Raw genomic sequence first — 11,131 nt, forward strand, 5'->3', positions numbered from 1 at the left:
TTTTGTTTTGTTTTGTTTTGTTTTTTTGCCACAGTAGGGTTGACTTGACTACTTTATCTGGTGGAAGTTACTCCCAGTGAGTCACTTTCTGTAAACTTTCCTTTGGATGCTCAAAGATCATACTGATAGTGCTAACATTTGTAGACTACTGACTTTGGACCAGGCAGCATCTTAAGTGCTTTACATGCGTAATCTTAATCTTCAGAAAGTCCTATGAGATAGGAATTAATGTCCTGACATTAGAAGTGAGAATTGAAGTTCAAGGAGATTAAGTAACTCACCTACATCATACAGGTAGAAAGTAAGAGTGCTAAGTTTGTACTGAGGTCCTTCTGACTCCAAAACCAGAGTGTTAAACCATCATGCAGTTCTTCCTCTTGCTATATACTCTCTTACAGGGAAGTCCAGTCTTCCTTCTTCCTAAGTGGAAAGAATGTAAAAAATATGGCTTTGAAACTCAGGTTTTGTAAATTTAGATTTATTTTCACTACAAGTCTCTTCAATCCAGGAAGCCATAAAGTGTGCATCCACACACACACACACAGGGAGCAAATGGCAGAGAGTCAAGACATAACTTTAAATTTGCTGCATGATAGTGGGTTTTTAAAGTTACCCTCCAAAAATACCTCTTTTCTTTTTATAAATGGTGCAATCATCATTATGGAGATCATATTCATAACAGATGTATCACTTGACCATTTTTCCAAGTTGATATTGATCTCCTTACTGATTGCTTCTTTCAAAAGGAAGCAATAACAAAGGGAACTAGTGCTGACAATTTCTTGTTCTAAGGCCACCCTGGGAGAATTAATAGAATCCAGGTCTACCCAAGTCAGGAAATAAGTGAATTGGTATTTTTTGACTTGCATTAAATAATACATGTATTACATGCATGGTTACTGTATCATTTTTCCTTTTTTCTTTTCTCCCTTCTCTCTGTGGATTCTTAACAAGCTATGATGTGTGATATTATCTCATTAACCTTTCCTGGCCATTTTAAAACTAAACTTTTTATACCTTCCTCTGAGTCATCCCACTCTGTGAATAGCTTCAGTTCTTCCTGTCCATATGTGTAATGGCTAGTCCATTAATTATGACCTAAATAAATTACTCTTTCTTATTTACTGTTAATTACTTCTCAAAAAAGGTCTTGGACCCTCTTGATTTTATTTCCTCTAGACTATATTCAGGTATTTATGGTAAGATACTTCTTCCCCAGCTCTAAATATTTAAAAATTTCCCAGACAAGAAATATGTGGACATTTTCCCCTTACTCTCTGATTTACTCCATGACCTGAATTCCAAATGTTTTCCTATATTAAGACTTTTTATTATTGATAGCATATTGCAGCTTTAAGGCCTTTGTACATATCCACTCCTCCAGGAACGTAACTGCTAAATCACTTCCTCTCTAGTCTCAATGAGATAACACATTCCAAATACTATAGCATATTTTCTAATCTCATTTAAAAATGAAATTCAGATATTACGTTCCATAGGAGAATAAAGGACAGCTGTCTTCACAAATATGATATGAAAACACATCTGCCACACAATTGTACAATCCTTAGCACATGGCTGTTGGGAAAAGTTATATAAAATGCTGACAAATGAAATCACCAAAAAGTAGAGGTATCTATTTTTTTAAAATTCTACACATCACATGTCAATGAACCGCATATAAAGCTTGAAAGACAGGCTATTTTGAGAAACAATGGTGCATGGATATTAATTCCTTGTTTTACACATACATTATTTATTCAGTCATATCTTTAGTGACCAATTGCTAAAGGGAATACAACCCAAGTGTAATTGTTTAGCTACCTTCCTAACAAGGCAACAATCCTGCTTCTTAATAGAGTTGTTTCTGTTTGTTTTCTCCTTGTTCAACTTCACACTTTGCACCTAACATTTAAAATCTCCATGTTGAATGCCCATTCACAAAGAAAAGCAGAGGAATAGAAGATTTGAAATCAAAGTACTTATACCAACCCATCACACTATGTGTTGAAATGTGGGTTTCTTTCCATGTTCACTGAGTGTAAATTTTATTTAAATGAACTTTTTTTGTGTCTCTGGCATGTCAAGTAACTGATTTGAAAGCTCTTTTTCACTGACTTTATGACATCATTGAAGATGCCATAGATTATGGTGCTTCAGAGCAGTAACTCTGGAAAGAGACAACACATGAGTTTGCATCTTCTGGCCACTTCCCAGGTGTGTGAAGAAGGTGCTGCACCTCCCTGAGTTTCAGCTGTGTCACCTATAAATTGAGAGTTTAAAGTATAATGGAATTAAATGAGAAAAAATAAGAAAAGTACTTGGCCACATGGTATGACTACAATATAGTCTGCAAGTCAATTCTATTGTTGCTATTAGTGTGAAGGTCACAGTGATAGAGCATTATCCACATTCTGTCTCATAATGCCTGCTGCTACTGATCATTACCCAAGTACCAAGGCTTTGGAGATAAAATGACTCTGGATCCTCATTTCTCACCTTATACAAAAAGCAACTGAAAATGGATTAAGGAATTAAACCTAAGACCTGAAACTATAAAAATTCTAGTAGATGACATCGGAAAAACCTTCTAGATATTGGCTTAGGCAAGGATTTCATGACCAAGAGAACCCAAAAGCAAATGCCATAAAAACAAAGATAAATAGCTGGGACCTAACTAAAGAGCTTTTGCACAACAAAAGGAACAGTCAGCAGAGTAAACAGACAACCCACAGAGTGGAAGTAATCTTCACAATCTATACATCTGACAAAGGACTAATATCCAGACTCTACAACAAACTCAAACAAATCAATAAGAAAAAAAATCAAACAATCCCATCAAAAAGTGGACTAAGGACATGAATAGACAATTCTCAAAAGAGGATATTCAAATAGCCAAAAAACATATGAAAAATGCTCAACATCACTAATGATCAGGGAAGTGCAAATCAAAACCACAATGTGATACCACCTTACTCCTGCAAGAATGGCCATAATCAAAAAACAGTAGATGTTAGTGTAGATGCAGTTAACAGTGAACACTTCTACACTCCTGGTGGGAATGCAAACTAGTGCAGTCATTATGGAAAACAGTGTGGAGATTCCTTAAAGAACTAAAAGTAGAACTACCATTTGATCCAGCCATCCCACTACTGGGTGTCTACCCAGAGGAAAAGAAGTCATTACTCAAAAAAGATACTTGAACGTGCATGTTTATAGTGGCACAATTCACAATAGCAAAATCGTAGAACCAACCCAAATGCCCATCAATCAACGAGTGGCTAAAGAAACTATGGCATATATATATATATGATGGAATACTATACAGCCATAAAAAGGATAAATAAACAGCATTTGCAGTGACTTGGATGAGATTGGAGACTATTATTCTAAGTGAAGTAACTCAGGAATGGAAAACCAAACATTGTATGTTCTCACTGATATGTGGGAGCTAAGCTATGAGGACGCAAAGGCATAAAAATGATACAATGAGGCCAGGCATGGTGGCTCACTCCTGTAATCCCAGCATTTTGGGAGGCCGAGGCGGGCGGATCACGAGGTCAGGAGATCAAGACCATCCTGGCTAACACAGTGAAGCCCTGTCTCTACTAAAAATACAAAAAATTAGCCAGGCATGGTGGCGGGCACCTGTAGTCCCAGCTACTTGGGAGGCTGAGGCAGGAGAATGGCATGAACCCAGGAGGCAAAGCTTGCAGTGAGTTGAGATCGCGTCACTGCACTCCAGCCTGGGCAACAGAGCGAGAGTCCATCTAAATAAATAAGTAGATAAGATAAAATAAAAGAATGATACGATGGACTTTGGGGACTTGGGGGGAAGAGTGGGAGGGTGGGCAAGGGATAAAAGACTACAAATATAGTGCAGTGTATACTGCTTGGGTGATGGGTGCACCAAAAGCTCACAAATCACCACTAAAGAAGTTACTCATGGCTGGGCATGGTGGCTCATGCCTGTAATCCCAGTACTTTGGGAGACTGGGTGGATCACGAGGTCAAGAGATTGAGACCATCCTGGCCAACGTGGTGAAACTCTGTCTCTACTAAAAATACAAAAATTAGCTGGGTGTGGTGATGCACTCCTATAGTCCCAGCTACTCAGGAGGCTGAGGCAGGAGAATCACTTGAACCTGGGGGGTAGAGGTTGCAGTAAGCCGTGATCATGCCACTGCACTCCAGCCTGGCAACAGAGTGAGGTTCCATCTCCAAAAAAAAAAAAAAAAAGAACTTACTCATGTAACCAAATGCCACCTGTATCCCAATAACTGATGGAAAAATTTTTAATAAATAAATAAATAAATAAAAATATATGTGGAAATATTACTGGTAAAGGCTTAATCATGAGTGTACAAACTTTAACATAATACCCATTTACACACATAGCTCTTTGACTTAGAAAAAATATCATGTTGTTAACTATTAGGATCTGGGTATTCATACCTGAAAAGAACAATTTGAGGCATGTAATCTTTCCCTAAACATGTGCATAAATATCACGTCCTTTGATTCACATCTACAGCTCACTCTAGTGTGCATTTGCTATTTGAAACCTTTCCTTAGTTGGAATGTTTGGGATATGCGTTGGCACTGAATGACAGTATTCCACAATGAACAGAAGAAACATACTGACTACCAGACTTGTAGCATGAAAGGTCTTGTGCTTGCCTTCATGCCTTTTCAAAGATTATCTCATTAAATCTTTTCACATGATTCTCATGTTGAAACAAAGAAACGTTCATTGTCATTATATTTGTGAGAAAATTAAGACCTGCCCATAGTCAACACAGCTAATAAGTGGCAGAGATGGTTTTCAAACTCAGATCTGCCCGAATACAGTCTTTCCATTTGCTGTATAGGTAGGGTTCATCATCTGGAATCTATTTCAATTAATGACTAATAAATGTTTCTGATTATTTTCTCAAATACCAGATTAATGAGATACACTTCAAATGCCTAAAACCTGTATATGTGAATGAATTCATAAACTAAGAAGGAAAAACATGAATACAGTTTTTATAGTTAAAAATCATTGCCCCTATTTCTCATTTTCTTTCTCATTTCTTAATACTGTTTCTCTAGTCAGAAACCATGATTGGTTTTGCCTAGATGATACCTGTTATCTACTATCTATCAGCTCTTAATTTTTCATGCAACTCTGGAAACTGAATGGGATATATGTGCAAAAATGTAGATGACTTACTCTAAGAACCTATATGCAGAAGTGACAATTCAGACTGATTCAGTGTTACTTTTAGGGATAATGGTTTAAAATACTAATTCCATAACATATTTTTAAAAATCTTGGTTTAGTTCCTTTTGAAGAAATCTCAGACCATGTCCATAAAGATAAGAAAAATACCATGTTCTACCCTCACCTGGTGTCCATTGAATAAAAAGAAGTTTATTACATCAGCAATGTTTTTCAAATCATAGCTTTGATTTGTTTTGTGCTGAGTATGTGTGTGTCCTTCATGTGCACTTTTCACAGCCCAAACCTGGCAGTCTTTGGGTTGCTATGATTAGGTGTTACGTGTCAGACCTGCCTGCTTGAGCCCCAACAGGACAGAAGCTGTGTTCTCACAATGCTTGCCTTCTGAGTTGGCAGTCAGATGGTACTTAATGGAATTTTTATGAATACATAAGTGATGAAGACAATAATGTACAAACTTAAAATGTTCCTAATTCCAGAAGAATACGGTAATTAAGACATGTATATGTGTAATTTTTAAAATATCCTTAGCACTCCTTGAAACTAAGCCTGAGTGTGGAAACATTCCAATTTGTAACTGCAGCCTTCCTGATTGTTGTTAGGAGTACATGAGATAATCATCATAAAATACTTACCAAAATGGCCAGCATGGAGAAAATCATCAGCAAATGTTACTCTGCTCTAATGTGCACAGCTAGATGGTATGCAACCCTGCACAACATACTTGAATTAGAAGCCTTAAATCCGATAAAAGGTTATTAAATCAAATGTAATAGACAACAAAAAATGAAATGGCACTTAACACTCCTTATTCAGAGGATTTACATTTGGGAGGGTGAAAAAAATGTTTCTTAAACAATAATATATCTCACTTTATTAGACATATTTCTTATATTAACTCATTTGTATTTGTAACGGTTTATTTACCTATACTGTGATCTTTGAGTTTATAAATGTCTTATCTCTCTAACCAGACTTGATCTTTTTGAGTCAATAAAACATTCTTCTAAAAAGAACCATGAACGGTACCTTCTAAATATTTTAAAGTACACCGCAAAACTTTAAAACAATCGTGTGTCTGTATTTATGTCTATTTATACATTTTATACGGAGTTGTGTTTGTGTATAAAGAGGGAGAGTCACTCTCCGGGTATATATGGAGAGACAAGTATAATTATATATAATAGAATGGTTTGTGAAGTGAACAGAATTGTATCAGACAACCCGATTTTGCATCCTGATAATGATATTTAAATACAGAGAGGTCTTGGGCAGGTTACTTAACATCTTTAAACCTCAGTTTCTTCACCTAGACCTGCACTGTCGAATATAATGTCCTGGCATGATGGAAGTCTTCTATGTCTGTGCTGGCCAGTGTGATAATCACTAAGTGCATGTGGCTATTGAGCACTTGAAATGTGACTAGTGTCTGAGGAACTCAATTATAAATTGTATTTAATTTTAATTATTTTAAATCTAAATAGGCACATGTGGTAAGTAGATATTTTAGCGGGCAGTATAACCATAACATAAAGGAGGACGGGACAATATCATATGAAAAGAAGCTCTCCTGAATTCCCCAGGTATGGGTGCTACCAACACAGTTTTGAGCAGAATGGTTCTCTTTTGAAATAGTGGTACTCTCCCATGATATCTTCGGACTTTAAAGTGTAAATGCTTTTCCCCTTATTTCTTTCAACAGATCTTGACAACTTTAAAACAAGAACAAGAAGCACTGTGTCTGTCCGTCGAGGTCAAGGAATGGTGCTACTGTGTGGCCCGCCACCCCATTCTGGAGGTACATATAAATGCACTGACATGTGCACGCTTCACTCCCTGTTATTTTTCTTGCTCAATGTTCTCCCTCCTGACACCAGCTGAGTGCACAGTGTCATTTATAGAGATTCCCAAAGCCCCTCCATGTAGAGGAAAAAACCATTGTGAATGCCTCCCATCATTAGGATAGGAAAATATCAGATTGTGCAAATTTTCCACCCCACTGCAGTCTACCTGTCACAAATAGAAAGACACCTGAGTCAATCAAAATCAGAATGCTGTTGCTTGGTAAAGCAGTGTCATTAAAACTACTCATTCTTCTTACAACTTGATTGGGTTAAAGAAGATGGCCCTGATTTACTCTATCTCCTGGTTGGTCTGGGAACTGTCTGTGAACTATTTCTACTAGCAATACTTCTGACACCAAATGTATGGGCTTTTTTCCACACTAACAACCAAGTCTCCAATCTTCTGGACACCACCTGGCTGTCCAACGATTCAGTTCCATTTTTGACAGTAACTACCCCACTAACTACTCTGGGATGGTTAGTGTCAGAACTCATAGGAGAAAGGCTCAGTCCCACAAGGCTGCCCCCACTTCAAATGCCACTTTCAAGTGCTTGACCTCCCATACTTCTGAGTAACTGGCTGTAAAGTGGGACTCCCAAAACTCCCTCCTTGGCCTCCATATTTGCTAGAATGGCTCCCAGAACTCAGGGAAAACAGTTTACTTACCATACCAGCTTCTTATAAAAGATATATAAAGGTTACATATGAACAGCCAGGTAAACATATAGAGAGAGTGAGGTCTGAAGGGTTCTGAATGCAAGAGTTTCTATCTTTGTGGATCCTCCCCGCATGTGGATGCATTCATTAACCCTGAAGCTCTCCAAACTCTGTCATTTAGAGTTTTTATGCAAGTTCTGTTATGTAGGCATGACTGATTGAATCTATGGCCATTGGTAATTGAACTCAATTTCCAGCCCTTCTCCCATCCCCAGGAGTGGGGAATGGGGAGGCTGAAAGTTCTAACCCTTTAATTATTTGGTTGGTTCCTCTGACAACCAATCAGTGGGCCTCACCAACAGTCACTTAGTTAGAATAAACTCAAAGTATTGCTGAAAAGGGCCTATTTATGAATAACAGAAGACACTCTTCTCACCAACATCACTCAGGAAATTACAAGTGTTTTGGGACGCAGACCAAATATATATATTTCTTATTAATTGCAGTGTCACAGGATCAGACCAAGAACAGAAGTTCCTTGACCATAGAATCTAGATCACTTTGTGGAGACTCATAACAACTAGATCAGTTAGGAATGTGCTGGGCTGCAAATAACTGAAAACCCAGCTCATAATGTTCTTTTTTTCACATGCAACATTTTCTCTTTCTTTTTTTTGAGACAGAGTCTCACTTTGTCACCCGGTCTGGAGTGTGGTGGTGTAATCTCAGCTCACTGTAACCTCTGCCTCCCAGGTTCAAACGATTCTCATGCCTCAGCCTTCCGAGTAGCTGGGATTACAGGCGTCCACCACCATGCCTGGCTAATTTTTATATTTTTAGTAGAAATAGGATTTCACCATGTTGACCAGGCTGGTCTCAAACTCCTGACCTCAAGTGATCCACCAGCCTTGGCCTCCCAAAGTGCTGGGATTACAGGCATGAGCCACTGCACCTGCCTGGCATGCAAGATTTTCAAAGGTATACAATCTAAAGCTAGCACAGCTTTTTGAGGATGTCTTCCAGGACTCATGCCCTTCTCTGATTCTTCTCTGAGGTGCTTAGCATGTGGTGTGGATGAGGCATGAAGTCTGCATTCCAAACCAGATCAAATGGGAAGAAGCAAAGACAAAAGGCAGTAGTTTGTTTTTGCTTGTTTTTGTCATTTCAATTTACCTTTTTTTATCGGAAGTTTTCTTTGCCTGAGGACTTTGCCTCCATTTTATTGATCACCCCAGTGGCAAAGGAGACTAAAATATCAAGTATTTTATGCAGATATATTATGCCCTGGAAAATATCATAATTTTACTAATAAGGGAGAATATGGAGAGATGTGTAGGCAATTTGCAGCATCGGCTAAAAGGAACTACGAATACTAAAAGGCAAATATAACTGCATATAAGGGATTCAGTAGTGTGGAGGTTTAATAAATAGTAATATTTATTAGGATTCCACTAATGTCTGTAATGACAAGATTGATAAACTCTACTCTTGGAAATCCAGGCTGAAGTTTAGTTAAATATCTGCTATTCTTGTTATTGTCTTAATTTTCAGTTCGGCTTTCCATATGATTAAAAGAACAAACTTTTTAGATTTGGAATTTGAAAACACTATTTTATTTTTGTCCTCTGTTCAAAAGTTGTAATGTTTCCTTTCTCATCTAATTCTGAGCTAACATTTCCAGCAGAAAATAACAATTAGTAAAGGAGCTAAGAGGCGTGTACTTCAAACATCCTGCATACGAAGGAAAGGTGGGAGAGGCAGGTTCCCCTCTATGTCTGGATCAGGGACATTGAATTGTTAGGATTTCTGGCTTTTGAAGACTAACAGAAAATCTAGGTTTGATTTCAGAGGTTTGTGTTTGGAAAATGGGATTGTTCTTCAGGATTTCATTTTCCTTTGAAGTTAGTATCAGAAGCACTAAATTTGGAGTCTGGGATATGAGTTTTGATCCTTGTTCTGTTTCAAATCATTATTTGATACTGGGAAAATATCTTCAAATTATTTATGCCTCACTCTGCCTATCTATAAAATGAAGAGATTAAAAGAAGTCTCTCAAATCCCTATTGATTCTATCAATACATAATTATAACTCAATAAGGGCTAAACATCTTGTTTATCAAGTGTGTTTGCATTATTGAAGGCCTGTCCTTTATATGAGAAAACCACTTCACTGTGGACATATATTTAGATTCAGGTGAAGTTCACTCAGACTAACACTTCTCTTTTTAATATGAAATCTGATCAAAATAAAAATGGAAGATTTTACTAATTTCTTCTGCATGCTACCTTCACTGCATTAAGTTTTCATCACATGGCAGCAACCCTAAAAATTAATCTTGTAGATATATTAAGAAAAAATACCACTAATGTCTGATATAATGATCTCTTTAGGAAAGGCAAAACACATGAAGTGATGCTGTGCTGCTGCACAATGAAGTACCTGACTACTTTCCCTTTCCCACAGAGAAGTATATTAAAAATTTCCGTAGACATCTACTGAAATGCACTTGTCTCTGCTGGCAGCAGTCGGCAGCTCTGAAATCCAGTTTCTTGAGCTGTGCTGACATTCCTGACAATCTTGATGGTGAAAGACAAGGAAATAAATATTCTTATTATGAGCTCTATTAGAAACGGTGCACACAGTAACGCTGTGGGCAAAGCAGGCACGGCTAAGACGTTTTTGAGAAAAGAACAAAGAAGATATTCAAGGTTATAAGAGAGCATCTCAGACATCCATCAGTTTTGGACAAGGGAGACAATGATTATCTGATGAAATCCTTCCAATTTCTCAAAAGCCTCCAACACAACTGTACGGCAGTGATTCTCTCACTGCTTTTCTGGGCTGTGTGTCACCCTAAAGCTGGAACATTCACTGTGAGCCACTGGACATACTGAGCATTTTAGACCCAGCATATGGTCTCCTGGTTTCCATTGTAACAGATCATGCAGAGGAAAGGAAATGAGTCAGCCTTTTATTATATCAGTGGGGTACTGAGTAATGGCATGAAATCCATTGTAAGGGACGTTGCATGTCCTATTTCGAAAGCTGTGCGGTGTCAGACCTTCTTAGGGTAGCAGAGAAATGAGCAGCAATTAATCTGTTTTGAAAAGCATTTCAGTCAGCAGGTATTTCCAGCACTCTACCAATCACTATGTGTGGTCTCTTTGTCATCTCTTGGTTTATATGTATGAATTCAGATGTGATGGTTTTGCATAGATTTTTACCATTAAATATAAGAAAACACCAAAAAATAGAAATCACTTTGATGGATTCTGGCTATCCTTGGTGCTCCTTTCTATTAGAAACAGAGATTATTGAGGTCCAGAATGTCCACTTTGCTTTCTGCCAACTTCAGGGTCACTGGGCACCAGGAATTCATGACCTTTAACCAAGCTCTCATTAAA

General features: G+C 37.7%; 1 protein-coding gene across 1 annotated transcript in view; it reads left to right on the forward strand.

The window, feature by feature from the left end:
• The window catches only part of CNTN4 (contactin 4), a 1,034,898-nt gene that overhangs the window by 784,119 nt on the left and 239,648 nt on the right, over positions 1-11,131 (forward strand). Inside the window, exon 6 of the mRNA XM_011996808.1 lies at positions 6,927-7,022. Coding sequence (XP_011852198.1) covers positions 6,927-7,022 — 96 coding nt within the window. The remainder of the gene's footprint in view (positions 1-6,926; positions 7,023-11,131) is intronic.

This window comes from Mandrillus leucophaeus, unplaced genomic scaffold, assembly GCF_000951045.1.
Source record: "Mandrillus leucophaeus isolate KB7577 unplaced genomic scaffold, Mleu.le_1.0 Scaffold525, whole genome shotgun sequence".
NCBI classification, from domain to species: Eukaryota; Metazoa; Chordata; class Mammalia; order Primates; family Cercopithecidae; genus Mandrillus; species Mandrillus leucophaeus.